We start from the raw sequence: 24,207 nt of genomic DNA on the forward strand, positions 1-24,207 counted from the left end.
GGCAGCTGCCAACTGGCTGATCCACCTCTTTGCCAGGGCAAGTGCCCTGGGGATGGCAAATCTGCCAGCATGGCCCTGTGCCGCTCCCCCCACTTTGGATGGGGCTGTCAAATTCTCTTCATTATGAAGAAACAGAGTTCTTCATTTTATCCATCATGGAGGCAAAGGCCTTCTTTCCCCCATAAAGCATAGCGCAACTTCCCTTCCTAATAAGAGAAGGGAGTGTAAGGAAAGTTTTCGCAATGTTTAAAGTTCTTTTTTAAAAAAACCTGTCAGAAACGTGGGTTTTAGACCCTCACAGATATCATGAGCACTATCTTTTGGTGAAAGAGATACTTATTTATTTTTCATACTTGCAAGCATGGGCGCCCTACTTCACGCAGGAAGGCGCGCCCACAATAGTGTGCAGCTTGGTTTTCTTTACTTTGCCCCGCCCAGTTCCAACTCTCTCTCCTCCCTCCATCTCTGACTGGGTTATAGAGGTTTTAGGGTTGCAACTTTCCTGATCCACCCACGGCACATTAAACATGTTAGCCCCCTCCTCACATGTTTTTGAGACCCCTACCAAAGCACGTTCATTTGCATCTCCTTACGTCGCCCATGAGGTGTGTTACGGAATATTCATAAGCTCATTAATACTCATTGGGCATGCCCAGTATAGCTGTGTTCTTGACCGTTGGATTATCTTAGGGCTAGAAGTTGGGCCAAGTCCCCTGACCTTTTTGCGGTTTACAAAAATACATTTGGACATCTGTGCATCCCGTGAAGATATCCCACATTGTCCCATCCTGTTTTTCCAGCTGTGAGCTGTCTTATATTGGCTTTAAAAAGCATCTTAGCCTTTTAACTTTATATAGCAGTGTTTCCTCTATTAACCCCCTCTTCTTTCAGCTCAGAAGCAGTATGAGTTTCATATAAGCATTACCTTGTTAATTCTGAAAAAAGAAGAAGAAGAGTTTGGATTTGTATCCCCCCTTTCTCTCCTGTAGGAGACTCAAAGGGGCTGACAATCTCCTTGCCCTTCCCCCCTCACAACAAACACCCAGTGAGGTGGGTGAGGCTGAGAGAGCTCCGAGAAGCTGTGACTAGCCCAAGGTCACCCAGCTGGCATGTGTGGGAGTGCACAGGCTAATCTGAATTCCCCAGATAAGCCTCCACAACTCAAGCGGCAGAGCTGGGAATCAAACCCGGTTCCTCCAGATCAGAGTGCACCTGCTCTTAACCACTACGCCACTGCTGCAATAGGGAAAGCAATATTTCCCCTATTGATAATAAAACTCAAGCAAAAGGGCTACTATCGAAGCTTTATGAATTGCTGATTGAACTAATCTGCAGGTTTCATAAAAACGATGAGAGTAAACGAAGAGTAAATGACATAGTCTATGACAGTGTAACCAATTTGCCGGATTCCCGTTCAGCTCTTTAAGCCAAAAGAGCAAGGAAACCCCTTCTCCCTAAGCCAAGGGAGAAGTGGAGATTTAGATCAGTTTATATAGGAGTTCCCCTTGAGCTCTTTAAGCCAAAAGAGCAGGGAATCCTGCTCTCCTCAAGCCAGAGGAGAAATAGAGATGCCTCTCTAGCTAGGGTCTCCATATCAGCCTCCTAAGCCAAGGGGGCAAGGGACCCTTCTCCCCTCAAGCCAGAGGGGAGGAAGAGAGGCAGAGAATCCCAGTCACAGACAAAGTCTTTTAGAGAATAGCTTAAAGGTTTATTTCTAAGCCAGCACAAGTCTCACCAGTGATGAGAGCTGCCCCGAACTGCTGAAAGGTCCAAGGTTTTAAAGGGTCTTCTGGGGTAACATCCAAGCAAAGGCATATACATTTCAAAAGATTTAGGATTGCAACAAATTAACACACGTCAAGCATTTGTAGAAGTTCCCAAACATTCCAGGATGTTCCCAAAACAAAGTAAGTTGTAAATGCAAAACTAGCCATCCATTTACATCCCGATTGCCTCTAGCTCCGGCATGGCTATCACCTTGTTTATGATACCCCTTTGTACCAACAGTAGGGTCATTTAGTTCCTGAGAAGCCTGAGAAGCAAGCGAGTGGTGTCAGACATTTGGGTTGTTTACAGCTACTTCAAAAACATTGTGAGATGTTATCTTACTGATAGCCATGTGTAAATTTGTTAGACTAAGGGGCTCCACTGGGTCGTACTGGTTATGCTGATTTTGGTAGCTAAAGCAATTTGCAAAGGAATGTGACTTCTAAACGAGGGGAAGGGGTGTATTCAAGATTTTCAATCTATATTTCTAAGCTGGATCAATTTATACTTCTAAAGTTGGATTTCTTGCTCCAAGGTATTGCTCACAACAGGATTCACACCTCAGCTCTCTACCTCAACACCTCTTTTTACTCTTTGCACCGAGAATCAGTCCTTGAAAGATTCATGACAGAATCCATCCCAAATCTCTCTGCCTCAGTTCTTCTTTCTCCTATCATAATCATTCCCATATGAGAAATTCCCAGAATGATCTTCCCTTCACATATCTGATGGACTCTGGTCTGATCCAGCAGGCTCTTTCTTATGTTCTTATGTTCTTAAGAAGCGAACTGTGATGAAACTTATATTGAAATGAACGTTCTTAGTCTTTAAGGTACTCCTTTTGTTTTATAGTCACCTGAAGTTAGCAGCTTCCTGGGTGTCTGGGAGCGGGGGTAGCTCCCCCCCTCCCCGGACTCTCGCCCTTACCTCCGGCCGGCGGGTGCTTCCCCCGCCCGGCGGGACGTCGAGCCAGTGGGGAAGCCCTGTCGCGGGGCCATCGAGGGACGGGAGCGCGCCGAGGCCGGTCGCCGTGGTGACGGGGGACAGGAGCGTTCCCCCGGGCTCTCGCCAGCTGGTGAGGCGGACGGGAGCCTCGGCCGCAGGAAGCGCCGCGTCGACGCGGCCGAGCCGGCCGAGCAGGGCCAGCTGAGCCCTGTTGGAATAAGTGCGGGGGCGGGGTTCTTAACCCACAGGCAGGCAGCGGAAGGGATAAAAGGGGGAAGAGAAGACACGACGGGAGGAAGACCAGACACGGAGGAGGGAAGGAGGGTGTGCATGCGTGTGTGGGAAGGAGAGGTGGAAACTGTAAAGGGGCAAGGGAGGCGACGGTGGGAGAGTCCCGAGGCAGGAGAAGAGAGGACTTTGGGGAGGAAAGACTTGGAGAAGGAGAGAGTTGGTGGTTGGACAGAGGGGGCAGGAACTGAGAGGGGAGAAGCAGCCAGCAGTCCAAAGCCTGGCAGGGGAACTTCCTTTAGCTGTGGCTAAAGCGGCTGTCCCACTTAGTCCACTCCCCGGACAACGGGAGTGAGGCCGGAAGTTCCAGCATCCGGGCAGGGGAAGGCGGGTTGGCAACAGGGGTCCCAGCAGGGACCCCGCCCAGGGCGCAGGACACTGGGTAACCTTCGGTCCCAGTCCTGACCCTGGAAAATATTCGAGTGGGAGACCTCCATGGAATACCAAGGTCATGACATGGAGGCAAGCAATGGCAGACTACCTCTGAACTGAAGCAGTGGAAGCGAAGCGATAGCAAAGGAACACACGCACAACACTGTTGGAGCTCTACAGCTACTTTACTCTGTGGCTGCATTTTATTATGCTGCTTACAGATTACATCATTTTGCAAAATCATTAACAGAGGACAGAGTCCACCATAGCCAGACACTGATAAAGCATTCTTACTCATTAATCAGTGAGTTGTGAGTGCAGTTTCCTCCTAATTAGTTTCAGAAAGCATTCGAGCAAGATAACATTGTTCCTGCGTGATCTGTCGCTCTTCGAAACATGATGTCTTTCTCCACAAAGGGAACTCTGAGAAGGGGTCTGGGAGCTCCTCCCCAGGCACTGACCACACTGAGAGCTGCTTACCGCAGCACAACTTTCCCTCTAGATGGCTCTTTATCTTTGTTCATGGGGCTTGTTCTTGGTCTTGCAGCTCTTCTGATGTCTGTAGTAGAGTAACGATTAGCCTGTAGAGCCCAGTTTAGGTGGTTCAATTCATCTTGAGCCATCTAGAGGGAAAGCGTTCTTACCATACATCGAGGGAACCACTGACCGCAAGGGAAAACTGATGAAGAAGCATAACCTACAAACAATCTACAGACCTGCGAAGAAAATTCAACAAATGCTACGTTCAGCAAAGGATAAAGGGATCCTCTAGCTACTGCAGGAGTCTACCACATACCATGTAGCTGTGGACAAGTCTACATAGGAACCACCAAACGCAGCGCTCAGACACGAATCAAAGAACACGAAAGGCACTGCAGACTATTTCAGCCAGAAAAATCAGCAATAGCAGAACACATAATAAACCAAACTGGACACAGAATATTAATTGAAAACACAGAAATTCTGGACCACTCTGACAACCACTACGTCATACTACACAGGGAAGCCATTGAAATCCACAAGCACATGGACAATTTCAACAGAAAGGAAGAAACCATGAAAATGAACAGAATTTGGCTGCCAGTTTTGAAAAACACTAGAGTCAAGACAGTGACTACTCAGCTCCACACAAACACAGGATGATTATAGACAATAAACAATCAAAGGGACAAAGGCCAGACTACTTCTATTCAGATGCCTCACCTATTGACCTTGCTATCTCCATTGTTACTCACATGCTACACTTCATTGTTACTCACTTGCCAGGTCACTCCTATTCAGATGCTTTCACCTATTGACCTTTACTCACAGGTATATATACTCCACTTGCTTTCCTTTCCTACTATCAGATCCTCTGAAGATGCCAGCCACAGATGCAGGCAAAATGTCAGGAGAGAATGCTGCTAGAACATGGCCATACAGCCCGGAAACCACACAGCACCCCAGTGATTCCGGCTGTGAAAGCCTTCAACAATACATCTTCTTCTACTTCTTGGAGATAAGGATGCCAGCTGGGGCTAACTTTATTGTAATACAGCCGGTGGATGGCCTTCAATGGAAGAGTATTGTTTCTTCTAGAATGGAATGTTGGCCCTTAGGTTGCCTTGGGTCTCATTACCCTACCAAGATGTCCACCCTTGGAATCCAAAGGTTTATCTAACAAAGATGTATGATATTGTCAAAAGTGGGTTTAACTTGTATTGCTATGTAAAAGATTCTGTACAGAGGATTGGCACGTGTATCACTGTACAACCCTTGAACTGTGAATGTATCACTGCTTCTGCCATCTGATGGAGGCTATTTTGTGCTGCAGCCAAAATGAAGTTTTCTTTATACTCTCTGGCATCTCTGACTGGATTGCATGCGACGGCAGGATCGAAACCTGGACTCCCAAAATGGAAGGACCAACACATAGTGTGATGGATCCAGGGTAATGGATCCAGCAGTGTAAGGGTTAAAGCTCTTATGAGCTGAATGGCATGTGGAAAAAACCTAGGAGTTGCTGACAGTTCATTTGAGAAAGGGAACATCCAGAGGGGCTGGGAAATAACTGCAGTAGGAAGGTATATTCACAGGGATTTTGGAAATCCTAAGAAAGAAGGAAAACGGGGTAAATAGTGAAAAGTTGGGGAGGGAGGGGCATGGGGAGCTGGTCATGCCCCGGGTGCCATTTTCATCTGGTATGCCTCTGATACCAAATCCTTTATACCATATGGCACAGAAGGAGGACTCAGACACGCATAGCAGTATAAGGGAATAAAACTGTTCTGTAAATAGTTACTTATGTTACAACTGTTCTAGTGTTAACTATAACCTTTATGAAAACCCATGCTATAAAGTAAAGCTTGCTGGAAAATAAACTTCCAAGTTGAAGTGGTTTATCTTTGACCTACTGAGGAAGACGGCAGGAGGTAAGACATTGATTCACAGAAGTTCTCTTCCTCCCTTTCCTGAAAAGAGGAACTTGTTACTCATGGACACAAGCCAGGCATTCAAAAGAGGAACACCCCCGAACAGTGTGGAAGTCTTTTGACTTGACTTGTCTGTAATAATTCAGATGTTTCCAAGGCAGACTCCATCTGAATGTCAGGAAAGAGATTCCACATAATCCATCAGGAAAAACATCCTGACAGTAAGGGCTGTTTGATAGCGGAATGCACTACCTCGGAGAGTGGTGGAGTCTCCTTCTTTGGAGGTTTTTAAAGAGAGGCTCGATGGCCATCTGTCAGGAGTGCTTTAATTGTGTGTTTCTGCATTGCAGGGGTTTGGACTTGATGGCCTTTGGGGCCTTTTCCAACTCTATGATTCTATGATCCAATATTCATATGCAGGTCTGATACTATCAGACTGAAGTTTAACAGGGAAGAAGAAGAAGAATGTGCCAACTAATGATATGGAAAAATACCTAAGAAACTTAGCTGAGTGTGAAGGTCACAGATGTTTATAACAACGGAAATGAGGCAGAGGGAAAAGAGGAACTAAAACTCGAGGAACTAAAACAATGGAAATGAGGCAGAGGGAAAAGAGGAACTAAAACAGGGAACTAGGCAACTCTAACTATGAGGTATTCAAGGCAAGAGATGAGCCAAGGCCTTTCTCCCCATAGAAACTCTAATTCTCCTTGGTGTTTCTCACTCAAATGGCTAACCCCCACTTAGCTCTCAAGCCCTGGCCGTTACCCAAAGTAAACTGTCCTCACTTTCAGTTGGGGGAATTAGCTTTTTGGAGACAGAGAGGAGAGTAACTGGGATCTATAACCTGTTTATATCAGGCTAATCTAAATGGAGACTCTCCAATTTAGAGACCATTAGAACAATAAAGATGTTTATTAATAAAGTAAAAGAAATCAAATTATCATTGATCAATATATAAATACACGCAATGGATACAAGAACTAACTAGAAGAAGGGAGGACATTGGATAGAGTTCAGGAATGAATGGTACTTACCAGTCCAGTTGAAGAGAGATCCAGCAAAAGCAGTTGAAAAGGAGCCCACATTAATGTGAGTCTATGCACACAGGAATCTAAGACATACACTTGCTATGCATGGCCACAGGACTAATATTTAAAGTCATAAATGGGTCCTGAGGCAGTATGAGGCAAGCTACAAGGAAGGTCAGAGACAAAGAATTGATTGGAGTGTTGTGGGGTTTCTGGGCTGCATGGCTATGTACTAGTAGCATTTTCTCCTGATATTTTGCCTGCATCTGTGACTAGCATCTTTGGAGGATCTGGCATCATGTGGCTGGCATCTTCAGAGGATCCAAGAAAGAATTGATCGGAATGTTGTGGGGTTTCTGGGCTGTATGGCTGTGTTCCAGTAGCATTTTCTCCTGATGTTTCACCTGCATCTGTGGCTGGCATCTTCAGAGATCCTCTGAAGATGCCAGCCACAGATGCAGGCGAAACATCAGGAGAAAATGCTACTGGAACACAGTGTAAGGTTGCGGTTTGATGGCTGTTCTCTGCTCATCAGCCACGGCCTTGGTAACATTCCAGGGACTGGGCAGTGTGCCCGGGAGGGCTGTTATCAGTAACCTTGCTGTCTATGCTTGTTATATGCGTGTGAAGTCTTTCTTTCTATTCGTGTGAGAACTGGTTTTGGAGTTTGGATAAAGTTACTGTAGGGGCTATGGGCGGGGGCAGAAACGCTCGTAAAAGCAGCGGTTTGGCGGGAAAGGGTCAGAGTCCGCATTCCGTGTATTGTGCATCATGGAAGTTTAAGAAAAAAGAACTGTGCAAGTTACTTTGTTTCTAGTCCTTTCAGGTTCCTTACACACAGCCATACAGCCCAGAAACCCCACAACACCCCAGTGATTCCTGCCGTGAAAGCCTTCAACAATACAAAGAACTGATTGCTTTTCAGGGTTCCAACAGTGAGATGGAAGAGGCTTGATTAGTTTTGGGTGGTGCTGATTAAATCAGAACAGGGGTGTTCCAAGACTTGATAAGCTTTGATTATTAAAAACAAATGAACTCTGGAAGTTTGATGACCTTTAATAGTTGGACAAGATGTTTAAGATTGAATTAATGTATGGGAGAAAGGGGTGCAGGACTATTTAGCCGGTCTCCCACTTAAAGCAATGGGTATATACCGGTATCCGTCTGTTAAAGCAATGGGTATATATCCATCTGGAACCAAGATTCAGACTTGATTCTGTCGAGCCGATTAAATGAACGCATGAAAAGTCTCAATATTTATTCATGATCATTAATAAGGACCACCTGCATTTAGCAAATCTGAAATACAGAAGATAATATTTGCATGCAGGCTGCCTTATTTTATACTGTTAGATTTGCATAAGCTCTACCTCTGGGTGGCCCTTGGGGCAGTACCACTGACATCATAGCATGCTTTCCTGTTACACCTACAACATGGCTCCTCATACACTGTATTATCAGAAAAACAAAAGGGGTGTGAATTTTACGATTTAAATGAGGAATTTTCCCAATAACTCTTGACCCTGACCACTATTGTTAGTTCATTTTTTGGTGTAGCAAGCACTGTTAAACCGCAAGCATCTGTTTCCTCAGCAAAGGTCCCCGAAGTACTGTTTTGCAAAGCCTACATCCTGTTTTTGTTAAAATGTATTGTTTGTGCACTCTACTTTCAATAAGCTGTTTCCCCTTTCCAGTAAAAGCTGTGTTGGTTGTTTTTTTTGCAAAAACTCAAAAAACAAGCTACTATCTATATCTGGACTCAGTAAACGTTGACTGTTTTCTGTCTTAAACTTGAATCTCCATCATTCGGCAAACTTGCTTTCAAAAGCTACTATCCAGGGGCATATCTGCTCAGGGACATGGAGTAACCCATGTCCCCAGGCGGAACTAATCTGGTCATGTGGACCCCCCTGCAAAATTGGCCCCCCACGTGACCAGATGGTCTTCTGGCTCCCTCGTCGTTGTTGATGTGGGCATGGCCGAGGGAGGCCGAAGATGACGTCGCTGAGGGAGGCCGATGTCGTCTTCGGGCTCCCTCAACCCCACCCACATCGACATCGGGACTAAGTTAGGGGTAAGGTTTCGTGATCAGCCGGGGGCACCCAGAGGATGTTTTTTCACCCGGTGCCATTTCCACCCCATACACCTCTGCTACTACCTTTGAGAGAGAGAGAGAGAATGTCCTCATAGGTGTAGCTAATGCACCTTTCCACAGCAGGCTGGCTACAGTTTTGCCAACTAAGGCCGATTACCCACTGGTGAAGTGCATTGAGGCAAGAAACCTTGTCCTGATGCATTTCCGCTTTGTAGTGTGCCAAGAGGGAAGGTGCATTGGGGCACGATTTTTTTGTCCCAATGCGCTTCTTCTTGCCCCGCACATGCTTCTTCCTTTCCACAGGGAAAACGAGAGCATGTCTGGCACGACTTTTCACACTGGAGCAGGGCGAGGGCGGAGAACACCCTGCAGTGGGTAATAGGCCCATAGGTAATATTTCATGCATCTGACTAAGTAAACTCTAGCTCATGCAAACTTAGACAGCAAATTCTTCAGTCTTTGAGATGCCATTTTAAAGTGTTATTTTGCCTTCCAGTAAACACATTGGACTAAAATGAGTCTTCCTCTCTTGTTGGAATGAAATGTATTCTCTAAATTTCTTAGGGTTATGGGTTGCCAATATGCCTGTTGGTCCCTTTAACAGAAGCTTAATGGACTATGTCATGAAAAGCTTCTACCCATTTTCGCAGGTTAAGCCACTATTAAAAGGGCAGGACATTTCTCCGGGCCTTTGGCAATGTTGTTCAAAGAAGAAATTTAATTCTCAAAAGTTAGCTCATCTCTTTGACCTCTAACAGAAAATGAGTTTTTTCTCAATTTAATGGCATTTGTATCAAGCTGCTGACCCTGCATTTTTAGTGAAGTACAGAGACTTTCGCCCAAACATTAATTTTTAAAAACCTCTACGCTGGATTATTTCTATCAGATGAAGCAATATGCTCACAGCACACTTTCTGTTCATACAGACTTCCCTAGTACTCACCCAAATCAGATAGTACAAAGTTGTTGTAAGCCTTACTAGCTATGTCTTTAGACTAATGTTGCTTGGCCAGGAGTAGGGCGGTCTAATAAATCGAATTAATAATAATAATAATAATAATAATAATAATAATAATAATAATAATAATAATAATAATATTGTTCTTATGGTTATGTGTTGTTCGCCGCCCTGAACCCTTCTGGGCGAGGGCAGGATATAAATGGAAAAATAAAATAAAATAAATAAAAAATAAAAATGTAAGAGAACCTCCATTGCTGACACTCACTCCATCAATCTGATAAAGCTTCATTGTGTTCCAGTATGTCTCTATGAACCTTTGTACCTTTTGCCAGCAGTCATAATGTGGGGACGGCCATTTGATCTGGGCCTCAAGCTCAAAGGGAGTTGCACATTTAAACCCATTGCATAAGAATACAGAAAGAGTCCTGCTGGATCAGACCAATGGTCCATCTAGCCCAGCATCCTGTCTCATGCAGTAGCCAACCAGTTCCTCCAGTGGGCCAACAAGAGAGCATAGAGCAGTGGTTCTCAACCTTCCTAATGCCACGACCCTTTAATACAGTTCCTCATGTTGTGGTGACCCCCAACCCTAACATTTATCCATTTTACAGATGGAGAACACTGATGCAGAGAGTCTTAGGCGACCCCTGTGAAAGGGTCGTTCGACCCCCAAAGGGGTCCCGACCCACAGGTGGAGAACCACTGGCATAGAGTCTGAGGCCTTCCCTTGGCATTGCAACCTCCGGGTGGTAGCAGAAGATTTCTTGCTATTATACCTGATCTCCAGATGACAAAGATCGGTTCACCTGGAGAAAATTGTGGCTTTGGAAGGTGGACTCTATGACATTATACCCCATTAAAGCTCTTCCCCTCTCCAAACTCTGCTCTCCTCAGGCTCCACCCTCAAAATCTCCAGGTATTTCCCAACCCGGAGCTGATGACCCTACTCCTGATGCTGGTATTCAGAGATTTAGTACTGCTGAATGTGGAGGTTCTCTTTAGTCACATTGCTACTAGCCACTGATTGAGCTTATCCCCCATCACTCTGTCTAATCCCCTTTTAAAACTGTCTATGCCTGTGGCCAACAGGACATCCTTTGGCAACAAACTGCTATTATATCTGATCCTTTGGCAACATCCTTTGGCAACAGGAGGCATCCTTTGGCAACATCCTTTGGCAACAGGATGCAGTAAAGATAACAGGGGAAGGCCGCAGTCTCATAATGATTAATGTTTACCTTCCCCCTAGCTCCATCAACAAGACAAGGGAAACGTAGTGGCGTAAAATCACTGAATATTTAGAAACTTTACAACTTTCTAATAAATGCGATGAATGGTTGGTAGCAGGAGACCTTAATGCCAGGGTGGGCAAAGAATGAGTAATGCCTCCAGAAGTTGGTAGGATTGTCATAGAGAACTGCCCATGGTATTTTTCCTTAACCAGAAAATCAAAAGATCTTGTGACTAATGCGGCAGGGGTTGACTGTGAAATTTTGCTCTCAGTTTGGCTTAATACACTTAAATGGCTTAACCCAATATGCAGCCTCAGGTGACTATACCCACGTATCAGTGCGCGGTAATAGTATTATAGATTACATACTAGCCTCTCAAGCAAGCTTCGAACAGGTTGAGAGCTTTCAAGTGGACTGTCAGGTTTGGAGCGATCACATGCCACTTCTGCTTTTTATGAAAAAGGCAGCTCTTAATTTTAGCTCTCATAGCTTATGCTTAACTAGAGCTCCAAGAATTTTTTGGAATAGGGCCACTGAAAGGTGTCTCTATGCTGATAGTAGAAGCCTTCGACCTAAAATGGGGGAGCTGGAGTACAGAGTTTTGAAGGAGGACATTAATTTAGTGGGCATCACAGAGACATGGTGGAATGAGGAGAACCAGTGGGATGCTGTTATCCCAGGTTACAAGCTCTACAGGAAGGATAGGACAGGGCATATTGGGGGTGGTGTTGCCCTCTATGTCAAAGAGAGCATAGTGTCACATAGACAATGTAAGGGGAGCTGATTCCCCTACAGAAGCACTGTGGATATCGATACCAGGTGTGAAGAATAGTCTAATATTAGGAATATATTATCGTCCCCCTGACCAAGGCGCACAAGAGGATTCTGAGATGGAAAAAGAAATTAGAGAGGCCAACAAAAGCAAAAACGTAATGGTAATAAGTGATTTCAACTATCCCCACATAAACTGGAAAAATGCATATTCAGGTCATAATAAGGAGAGAGCATTCCTGGATATTCTAAATGACTGTGGCTTAGAGCAGATGGTTGTGTAACCAACCAGGGGAGAGTTGATCCTAGATCTAATTCTAGGTGGGACCCAGGAACTGGTATGGGAAGTCAGTGTTGTTGAGCTGATAGGGAACAGCGACCACAACACTGTCAGATTCAGTATCTCTGCGTGCGAGCAAGTGACAAATACTAATGCAGTTACATTCGCCTTCAGAAATGATAGTGTGCAGGAAGCTGAAAGGGAAAATCAAGAGAGTCAAAACTGTCCAAGATGCTTGGAGGTTATTTAAAAACACAGTAATAAAAGCTCAGCTGGAATGTGTTCTGCAGGTTAGGAAAGGCAGCACCCAGTCCAAAAGAAAGCCACCATGGTTAACAAGGGAAGTTGAGGAAATTATTAGAAAAAAAGAAGTTGTCTTTTAGAAAATGGAAGTCCAGCTCGACTGATGAAGAATACGAATTATGTTATGGACTCCCAAAGGGTTTCCAATGGGAGCTATTAGAAGATGGAGGCTACACCTTTGAGGGTCCATAACTTTGGACCCCCTGAACCAAACTTCACCAAACCTGGGTGGGGTCATCAGGAGAATCTCCTAAAGATACCCTGAAAGTTTGGTGCTGCTAGCTTAACAGTTGCACCCCTGACAGCAGGCACCTCTCAAATTTCTTCTTTCTTCAAAAGATTCTTCTTTTAAATCCACTCCCTTCAGCATGGATTTAAAGGGAGAATATGAGGTCCCCAGTTGAAACATTGAAAGTGATGCTGTTTCAGGGTTGGGGATAATCCACCCCAAAACAGCATCACTTTCAATGTTGTTTTAACTGGGGACCCCAGATTCTCCCTTTAAGGTGGATTTAAAAGGAGAATCTTGGCTCCCTAGTTTAAACACCATTGAAAGGGATGCTGCTTGGGGGTGGATTCCAGCATCACAGCAGCGGCCCATGGGCTCCCCCACAAAAGTCAGATTTTTGCACCTGGCTCCATTTTCCCTAGCTATGCCTCTGCCCAGAGGGGAGGGCAGAAGGGACTGCCAGCAGCTGGCTGGGAGCCCAGCCAGTGGGGGGTGGGGCAGGCGGGGCAGGGGTGTCTGCCAACCCTGGCCTTGGAGAGCTGCTTATATAAGCACTGAGGCCAGGGGCAGGGCTTTGGAAGGCGTGGCCACGCCCCCAGGGCCAGGTGGGGGCATGGCCCTGCCCTCAACCCCCCCATTAAAAATCTATACCTACGTCACTGGAACAGTCCCTTCGTTCTTGTCTGCCTGCTTATAGGTGTAAAACTAGGCTCTTTAGGGAAGGCCAAGTCAATCAGATGAGGGGGTAGTCTACTCATAGCCTTTGGCAAAGTTAAGCATATCACAATTTTTAAAAGGGGGGGGAGTTGGAGGGGAGAAGAACCCACTCTCTTCCCTTCTGTCCCATTCAACTCTAGACTGTTCCAGGGCTTGTAGCACCTCATCAGAGCATAAGGGTGGGAGGAGGAAAGAAGGGCCCTTCAAGCATTCTAAACCATTATTGGTCACCAGCCCCCCAAACTATTCTCCTTCATGATATTTAGAACGTGCCCCAAGCTCTCCCCCAGAAATCTCACATGTCCAAAGCCTACTATGGACATACAGTCCTTAAAAGGTGGGGCCAGAAAGAAGAGGAATTGGAAGACCCTGCAGGTAGAGAGTAGAGCATACCTTCCCCAGGAAAATGAAGGAGATCAGCAAGCCCAAGGAAAATTACCCTGGAATGTATGTCTCCCACTGAATAGACTTGACATCTATAAACATCTCCTCAGAAATCTTTAGCTCTCCATCTTTTTTGCTCACCATAGGCCTTTCCCACACAAATTGATTGAAACATTTCAACAACTTTTCCAAAAAAAACCCTTTACCATGATGTCTGTCGGCACTCACCTCCTCCAAACGTTTCACAGTCAGTGTTTTTTCTTCTTTGTTCTTTGGCTTTTATGGTAATCTGTAGCTTTGTTGTTTTTCTGATGTGTCCAAAAAAGAACCCCAAAAAACAAAACAACCCCAAACAACCAAAGAAATGAGATGAGGGGAAAACTTGAGTGACAGTACAGGGGCTTCGTAAAAGGGCCAGCTTTATGGCAGGAAATGTAAAAAAAATAAAATTCAAGTTTGACAGCACTGCAAAGGAAAGCAGCCTGGAAACATTTCAGGAAAAAAGATTGTTGTAAAATTGGTTTCAGAAACGATGGATTAAAATTATGTATGTATGTATGTACATACGTACATACGTATGTATGTATGTATACATGTATGTATGTATGTATGTAGTCATTATAGGACAAAGTAGGTAATCATTATATTGGCAATAGATATATCATCATTGGTTAGATTATGAGCCAACCAACGCACAGCTGTTAACTTGACTGTTAGATGACTTGGTATAAGAAGTCTGCTTGCCCATGATTTGACCCTGATACAGGAATTTCACATCATCAGTCAAGGAGGGGAGGAAGCTCTGACTGGCACGATAAGGAGATTAGTGTAACTCAGGGGTCTGCAACCTGCGGCTCTCCAGATGTTCATGGACTACAATTCCCATCATGGACTACAATTCCCATCAGGGGCTGCTGGGATTTGTAGTCCATGAACATCTGGAGAGCCGCAGGTTGCAGACGCCTGGTGTAACCAAATGTGCTCAATTAATCAATCAGAAGTGGAACAATTTATTATGCCCACATATGAAACTGCTTGGAAACTACTTACTGTATTGTAGTGGAAGTGTATAAAATACAAGTTGTAGTAAAATGAAGCTTTGAGAAAATCGCTTTTTGGTACAGGCTGGCTAATAATATTAAACTCTACTTTTCGACACACCTCTCAGTTTGGCTGACTGAATTATTCTCGACAAAAAGAAAAATGAAATATTTCCAAAATCAAAGTGGGGAAAAAACCAGTGTGCAACTCCTCGGAGGAAGCATTTTATTTCCTGCCTGAAAATGTTATAAATGATTTGTGCAGAAAAAAGCTGGAGTCTTGCCTGAGTTACAGCCCCAGCTTCTGCTTTACCAAGGGTTGTGAGGCCAGGGGTCTCCCTCTTCCTCTGCCCCCGCCCTGCTCCTAGCAGCAATCAATTTGGAAAATGAGGTATTTCATGAGTAACCTAGTGTGAGTTTTAGTTGCATCACTTCATTTTTTTTTACTAAACCACAATGAGTACCTTTTCAACTGGCATGCTTATTATGCTCAGAGCAAACTTGGTTTTTTCACTTTATCTCATCAGTTCCAGCCCATCCTTTCCTTTGGGTCAGTGATAGTCACTTTATATCTTGGGAGCCACAGGTGGTTTTCAACATATGATCTGTGGCTCTTCTGAGCATCGTTCCCCAACATGGCATTTGTCCCATGTTTGGGGAAGTGTGCAAAGCCATTGCCAGGTAGGTCTGATCACTGGTGTTCCCCATCTTGAACTGTTGGAAGGGCTGGATAATGGGTAGGGTGCCAGCATTTCTAAACTGTGGGTTTCATACCATGGGTGAAAGGGTCCATTCTCTTCTACAGTCTCCACCTCACTGTTCTGTGCAGCCTACACATTCTCTCTCCAGCATCTGGGAAGCTGTTGGAAAAGGAGCAAGTTGATGGCAAAGAGTGTTGAGCCAACCTCCATGACAGTCACCCACAAAAAGAGCATACTGGCCGCAGCGGGGTAGTGGAGGTTTTACCCTCTTTACTTCCAATCCCATTCCTTTTCTCTGGACACCCTGGCAACCCCACTCTCTTGTTCAATCTGCTGTGCCTGTTGCTGAGGAATGAGCAAGAAGACAGAGAGTACTCTTGATACCCAAGGGCAGGCTAAGATTCAGAAGTAGTGGACAACAAGATTTTTATATTATCACTTTCCTTAATGTTTCTCCTGTAGCATGAGCTCATCTTAAGTTCAGCTCTTGGTGAACTCTGACTTCATGAGGTTTTTCTTTTATCTCTGACAGCTAATTTAAAACAATTATAGAAATTTGGGTGCTGTGTGGTTTCCGGGCTGTATGGCCGTGTTCTAGCAGCATTCTCTCCTGACGTTTCGCCTGCATCTGTGGCTGGCATCTTCAGAGGATCTGTGGCTGGCATCTTCAGATGATCCTCTGAAGATGCCAGCCACAGATGCAGGCGAAACGTCAGGAGAGAATGCTGCTAGAACACGGCCATACAGCCTGGAAACCACACAGCACCCAAGTGATTCCGGACGTGAAAGCCTTCGACAATAAATTATAGAAATATTAGATGAATTGCCTTTAACAGCGATTAAGAGTTAAGTTTTGGCATTCTTATTTTACTTTACAAAAGATAATGAGCACATGTCAGATATATTGTTAGATGTATCTGTTGTGGTTGCAATTATATCACATCCTTTTTCCTGTAGAATTTTCAAGTTGACTAAGAAAAAACACACCTGTTGCTTAGATCTGCCTTTATCTTGGTCAGTTAGAACAGTTATAGAAAAACACTTATTGCTTTCTAAGAGTTGTGATTGGTCCTTATCTTGCTATATCAGATGGCTATTAGCCACTGATCGGCTATTTGCATTTATGTTGCATATCTCTTTTTTAGTAGTAACCAATCAGATATCTAGAAAAATCACATGATTGTGATGAATCAAATTTAGAGAAAGATAAGATGGACAGTTTTCTAGAAGTAAGCATTCTGGTGACAAGCAAATCCGATTGCTCTGGATGGAACTCTCAGAAGAGATTACCTAGAATTTCTAGTCCTTTCTCTGTGTATGTGATTTGGGTTTACTGAGCTATTCCTAAAAACAGTTTAAGACAGTAACCTGAAAGCTGTTTTGATTTACATTTTAGTTACTATAGTATGGTTGAGAAATGTTAGGAGCTTTGATAAATTTGGCACTTGTTTTTGCAATAGCTTTAAGTAGGGTTGCTAAGTCTCCCCCCGCCCCTCACAGTCACCAATAGGGATGGGGGCAGGGTTGCCAACTCCAGGTTGGCAAAGTCCTGGATATTTGAGGATGGAGCCTGGGGAGGGACCTCAGTGGAATACAATACCATTAGCGTCCATACTCCACATTATTCATTGTCTCCAGGGGAACTGAGCTCTGTAGAGATGAGCTGTAATTGGATTCTGGCGTCCCTACCGGTAGCTGTGGGTTTAATTTTCATTTGCTTGTATTTTTGAAAATTTTGCTTACTAAAGAGAACTACTTCTTTTTTCCATGAAAGTTGAGTTCTCTGAAGGTTTGCTGGTCTTAGTTCAAAGAAAGAATTCACAATTAATTAATTTGTACAATCAGAAATTAATGGTTGTCAGATAACTTTTTATCAGATAGATTCTGGAAATAGCGGAAGCTAAGGCCCTTCCTTCCGCACATGCAGAATAATGCACTTTCAATCCACTTTCACAATTGTTTGAAAGTGGATTTTGCTATTCTGCACAGTATAATCCTTCTTCAAAGTGTATTGAAAGTGGATTGAAAGTGCATTATTCTGCCCATGTGGAAGGGGCCTATGGCAGATTCCGCATGGGCCAAAAACAGCAGTGTGAAAATGGTGTAAATCCTCTAACACCATTTTAAACCATTTTGCACCAATTTTACTCTGTTTTCACACCACTGTTTTTGGCCCATGCGGAATCCGCCTAAGTGGTTCAACCGATTAACAGTGCAATCCTATGCAGAATTACTACAGTGTAAGCCCACTGAAATGAAATGATTTAGCCTGGAGTAACTCTCTTTAGGATGCACTGTTAAGTCTACTATTTTGTCCAGAATCTGTATTTGCTTATGTGAATAAAACATTCTTGTTACTCTCAGAGATAACTTTGGTAACTTCATTGTGTGTCTTTGTTCAGAAAGGCCTAGGAAGTGCGATTTGCTAGTATGCATTCTCTGTAGAAAAGCAACTTCCTTTAAACAAAGTTGGTGACATAGCAGCCGAAGTAAACCAGCGGATTAAAGAACAGTAAAAGGTGCCTTGGTTATGATACTGCAGCAGCTCCCTTCTGGCTGTTCAAAAACCTCTTGGCACCTAAATGGACACTCTTTTGCTCCTGTTATGGAAATTGTTCTCAAGAGAGTCTCCAAACAAGGTGGTCAGCAGTAAGCAGTTTATTGTATACACGGCTACAGGTGTGGATAGAAGGCACCTGGGGTGTGGTCTCTGGAGGGGCTCTCTGAAGGGGTGAGCCCGCGAACCCAGCAGAACCGTAGAAAGAGCGCTCGGAATGCCGGTGCTGGCTACGGCCTTCTGGGCGCACACGCTCCCCCAACCCCCGTTCCCCCGTTCGTCACGGGTCATGAACTGCCTGACTCGCAGTCACCAGGTGTCCCATACAAAGGGACAAAAGGGCTCTTGCCCTCAGGTGAGGATTAGACCCAGACGCGGATGCTTCCTCCTGCATGTAGCAGCCTGATGAGATCATGCATCACATGGTGATCTCCCGTTCTCCCGCTCTCCCGACCTCCTGCTCTCCCACCTGTCCGACCCCTTTACACGCCCCCAATGAAACCCCAATAAAAGGTGCAAGGGACGAGCACACGGCAGAGTTGCCAGGATCACGGGATCCCGCGCTTCCTGCTGCTGGCTCTCTCCACCAGATGATATCTCCGCGTCTTGTCTCTTCCTTGTGACCTCGGGGGCACAACTTCAGCTCTCCAACACAGTTCCTCTTACACCTTATTCCCCCCTCCCTCTCCTGTCCACCCATCCAGTCCTAGCTGATATGGAAGGCTCACAATCTCCAATCCCCTGATTTCTTTAACAATGTTTCTATATATTGTCGAAGGCTTTCACGGCCGGAATCACTTGGGTTCTGTGTGGTTTCCGGGCTGTATGGCCGTGTTCTAGCAGCATTCTCTCCTGACGTTTTGCCTGCATCTGTGGCTGGCATCTTCAGAGGATCTGATAGTAGGAAAGCAAGTGGAGTATATATACCTGTTGGAGTGTCCTTTATTTGTTAACAAACAATGGTTCTTTCCTGCACCCTGGACACTCCATATTGCTTTCCTACTATCAGATCCTCTGAAGACGCCAGCCACAGATGCAGGCGAAACGACAGGAGAGAATGCTGGTAGAACACGGCCATACAGCCCGGAAACCACACAGCACCCCAATGTTTCTATATATGGTATATTATTTTTAGTTGTCAGCATGTACTTATTGCTGTTTCATCTCGACCTTTACACTTGTTTTCTATATGCTTTCACTTCCCCTGGCCCACTTCCCCATTTCTCAACTGCTGTGGACATCCCCTATCACAATCTTAAAACCATTTCCTTTCCTGATATGGCATAAACAAAGCATTAGATTTAGCTGAATCGTCTTCTAAAACTCATGCTGCAAATACAAATACATATATATAGACACATCTTTGTGAGTTCAGACTTTCTTAATTCCTTAAGACTCCTCATTAAAGGACCCCAGTCATTTATTTGCAATAGTTGCCATTTCCTGTTTTGTCCCAATATAGGAGAGCACAGAAGTATGGGAAACATATGCAATTTAAAGGGAAAAATAAAGTCTTAAACTTTGTTATTTACCTCTATTAGCTTTTGCAGGCATATTGAATTGAGGAGAAAATTCCATTTAATTGAACTTGGATCTTCTTAATGTTGTGTACTATACCTTTAATGGATAGTAGTTTTTAACAATAGCATCAGACTATTTTGTTGGCTGATTAGTTGCATTTATTCTATTTCATTACACTTTGTTTATTTGTACTCCAGGGGAGACTGACCTCTTTCAAGCTCCATTATGTGTAACAATTAAAGCTGCAGTCCCTTACATAAAGTAACATACCCGGAAGATTTATGAAAGCATAAACACCAAGCAACTCTCTGCTCCAATTCCTCCCGCCTGCTGTGATTTTTCCTTATTAAAAATGAAAAATCATTTCCTTCCATAGCAAGCTCGGACTTACAAAACCTCTCACTTTTTCAGTAAAGGCACCTTGGTTTTGAAATTTCCTTCCTTTTTAGAGGCTAGGCCAAAACATTTCTTTTAATTCAGCTTTTTAGTAAGGGGCTGAAATTTTAATACTATTCTAGTCAGGAAACTGTTATTTTAAATTACGGGTGTTCTGTTATCATAGGTAAAAGTGAAAGTAGTCCCTTATGTAAGCACTGGATCACGATTGTAGGACAAATGAAGGCTGTCCAGATTCAGTTAATCTCCGAAAGGGCTTTATTGCAGTAAGGTGGAAACACAAGGGGCAATGACCAAAGCATGTGTCTCAAGAAAGAGAAGAAAGACACTTTTAAAAACACATTTTCCTACAAATCAAAAACTGTGGCTTATACTGATTGGTTGCTCCATATTAGGCAATAATTGGTCTAAATATAGAAAGAACACTAAATATAGAAAGAACCTGCCAAAGCTGAAAGCTTATCTGACGGAAACCAGATGTTTCCTGTGTAACGGTTTTCAGCTTATGACTGACCCTGGCCTCTGATCTCTGGCCTCTGACCCTGGCCTTTTGCCTTAAAATCTAAACCAGACACTGCCATCCCTTTATCCCACATTACTAACCCTTAGGCCACTGATGGCGAACCTGTGGCACGGGTGCCAGAGGTGGCACTTGGAGCCCTCTCTGTGGGCATGCACACACAGGGTTCGTCATATGGGGGGGGGAATCACCCCCCCACACACACACACACATCTAGGCTGGTCTGGCCCACTGAGCATGATGTGTACGCACCGTGGTGAGTAGGGAGGACTTGGTTGGCGGGCCTGGTGCCTGTGTTCCAGGTGGCTGCTGCCCGAGGGGGGGGGGGGTGGATGCAGAGGAGGCAGAGATGCTAGAGAGCCACAGAGCGGTGCGCGTGGGACTTGCTGGAGGCTACAGCGGGCTAGCCCCTTCTCGAGCGGGTGGGGCGGAGGAAGACGGAGCCAAGCGGTTTTTTCTAAACTAAAACCTCAGCATTCAGGTTAAATTGCCAGGTTGGCACTTTGCGATAGATAAGTGGGGTTTGGGTTGCAATTTGGGCACTCGGTCTCCAAAAGGTTCACCATCACTGCCTTAGGCTGACATTATGATATTTACAAGGCATTTTATATTTATGGGGTGGTTTGCCAATGTTTTTATTTATTTATTTAATTTATTGCTCAAATTTCATATACTGTCCCATCCCCGAAGGGCTTTGGAAATGTCTTCCTCAGTCACCTACCCTTTAATGTCTTCTCCAGGGCAATGTCTTCCCCAGTCATCTACACTTTAACCCCAGCAAGCTGGGTACTCATCCCGCTGACCTCTAAAGGGAGGCTTGAACTGGCAACTTGAAACCAACTTCTATCTGGAATGGATCAAACTCCCATTGGAAACAATGGGGGCACCCCTGTGGGAGTCCATAGCTTTGGACCCCCTGAACCAAACCTCACCAAAGCTGGGTGGTATCATCAGGAGAGTCTTCCAACAAATCGTTGAAATTTTGGTGCTGCTCTCCTAAAAACTGCGCCCCTGCAGTCCAAAAACAAAAAACACACTTAAAATACAAAAAACACAAACGGGGGGATCGACGGGGGACAGAGCTTCAGACACCTCCCAGGTGTCCAGAAACACCTCCCAGGTGGCCGGACACACCTCCCAGGTGGCCGGACACACCTCCCAGGTGGCCGGACACACCTCCCAGGTGGCCGACATGTAATGGGGGGTTGAACCTGAGAACCCCCTTACCTACATCCTTGCTTCCAGTCTCCTCCACTGTTTACAGTGGGCAATCCTGTCATTCATTTGAATACATCCCCAGGTTTAGCTCAAGGCATGAATGAACTTGGATCTAAGTATGTATTTTTGAAGGCTTTCACGGCCAGATTCAACTGGTTGTTGTGGGTTTTGTGGGCTGTGTGGCTGTGGTCTGGTAGATCTTGTTCCTAACATTTCGCCTGCATCTGTGGCTGGCATCTTCAGAGGTGTATCACAGAGAGAGACACCTCTGAACATGCCAGCCACAGATGCAGGCGAAACGTTAGGAACAAGATCTACCAGACCGTGGCCACACAGCTCACAAAAACCACAACAACCAGGACTTGGATCTGTTCAATTAGATACAAGCAACAGGGTTGCCAACTGGCCTAGAGAAAAATGTCCTCTTCCTTTAACTGAGTCTGAATGAAATGTTGTTCATCTCCATGCCACAGAAAGCTTCAACTATATACCCATTTCCACCTATTAAGACTTTGTTAAAGGAAGAGTACATTTGTCTCCAGGCCAACTGATAAATCTAACTCAACTATCTAGTTGCTATGATAATACTTTGCATTTCTATAAAGCTTCTTTTCAAACTGTTTTATGCTAACTCGGCAATTCTTACAACAATATAGAAAGGCCATCTACATTATCTTCCCCACTTCTGCATATGAAAGGCTACAAGTAAGAATGGAACAGGAAGTAACACTTCCTAATCTGGTTTCAATTGTCTCAGGACCTGGAGCAACACCTTAAATTTTATGTCTTAATACAGTGAATTCCAAAGGATTTCTAATCTCTCCTCACAAAAAGGATTTTGAGTCTTGGTTGAGAGCAGGTCTGCAACCTGCGGCTCTCCAGATGTTCATGGACTGCAAATTCCATCAGCCCCTGAGGTAGTGGACTGGAACGACTACCCCAAGGATCAGAAACTGTGCTCTTGGACTGGAATGGCAGGTCACACACTGTAATGACAGCGCCAGGAAAGAGAACCTGCACATGTACTGAAGATATCTAATACCTTTTGCCTGCAACTATTTCTTTGTGGTGTGTAGAATTTAGCCTTCTGTTATTTTCTTTGTGTAATCAAATTGCATCTTGATTTGTGTTTCACTGTTATTTTTAAAATCCTGTGTTTTACTACCTTTAATAAAAATTTTAAAATATACTTTGGGGTCTGAAGTTCTGCTTCAGAACGTATGGCTCACTGTTGCTACCACCCCAAAGGCCAGGTTAGGTCTTTGACACCAGGGAACAGAATCTGTACTCTGCAACTGGAATGTCCGGTTGCATACCGGAATGACAGCCCGGGGAAACAGAATCTCTGCTCTGGGACGGGAATGACAGATCATAGACTGGAATGCAATACTGTACAATCATTTTAATATCTCAGGGAAGTGTGTGGTTATCTCTGAAACAGCTCTACTTTAATCATTATCCTGCCTGTCACAGAGCACACAATCTGTTTCCGGGGGTTACTACTCTACTATGAGAACTATCTGTCATGATATATAAAAAAGTAAAAGTTCACAAAAGAGTCATTTCAAGTTAGCAGAAGTTTGCCAACCCCAGAGGCCAGAGACAGTCAGTCTAGGGGCAAGGAGTAGCAATGATTGATCTTTAACTTGATTGGTGAGTTCAACTGTAACCAATGAGAGGCTGACGCCTGGGTGGGGAAAAGTATCCTGTTTGATGTATGTATTGTATATGTATTGTATATGCTAAGTTGAGACAGAGAGTTGAGTTGTGTGTGTTGAACTTTGTTCTAGCTGAAGAGTTCTGTATAGTCTGATAGTCTTGTATAGAATAGACTTATGTAACCTTGCAACTGCCAAAGTAAAACCTTCCTATGGAAAGAACATCTTGTGTGGAGAGTATTCTTTTCCATGAGTGCTAGAAGGCTGCAGTGAGTGCAAGAAGACTATAGAACAGGGGTCTGCAACCTGCGGCCAATTGGCCATACTGGCAGGGGCTGATGGGAATTGTAGTCCATGAACATCTGGAGAGCCACAGGTTGCAGACCCCTGCTATAGACCTTCTCATCTTACCAGAGTGACTCCGCTTTAAACTCTGCTGATACTACCATCCTAGTCATTGAGCACAGATTCTGTTCTTAAGGGCTGTCATTCCAGTCTGCAACCTGTCATTCCAGTCCCAGAGCACAGATTATGTTCCCAGGGGCTGTCATTCTGGTGTCTATATGGGCAGAGGCATAGTAAGGGGGGAAAGCGCCCGATGCACCGGTGCGTCCTCCACCACATCCCGCCCTGGAACACCCCCGCCCCTGCCACGCCCTCACCACACTCCCACAGAGGTACGCGCCTGATGCATCGTGCCCCCCGTTGGAGCTACACCTCTGTATATGGGCCCAGAAACCTTTGTTGAAATCTGGTTCTGGTGGGTTTTCTGGGCTGTGTGGTTGTGGTCTGTATATCAATTCCACTTTT

The 24,207-nt window shown here is 44.7% G+C and overlaps 1 protein-coding gene across 1 annotated transcript in view; it reads right to left on the bottom strand.

Annotated features, from left to right (window-relative positions):
• Positions 1-8,872, bottom strand: part of AMN1 (antagonist of mitotic exit network 1 homolog) — a 66,562-nt gene extending 57,690 nt beyond the window's left edge. The window contains exons 1-2 of the mRNA XM_048501518.1: positions 8,745-8,872; positions 2,624-2,920 (exon numbers count right to left, since the gene is read on the bottom strand). Coding sequence (XP_048357475.1) covers positions 2,624-2,920; positions 8,745-8,872 — 425 coding nt within the window. The remainder of the gene's footprint in view (positions 1-2,623; positions 2,921-8,744) is intronic.
• Positions 8,873-24,207: the final 15,335 nt, after the last annotated feature.

This window comes from Sphaerodactylus townsendi, linkage group LG06 (assembly GCF_021028975.2).
Source record: "Sphaerodactylus townsendi isolate TG3544 linkage group LG06, MPM_Stown_v2.3, whole genome shotgun sequence".
NCBI lineage: Eukaryota > Metazoa > Chordata > Lepidosauria > Squamata > Sphaerodactylidae > Sphaerodactylus > Sphaerodactylus townsendi.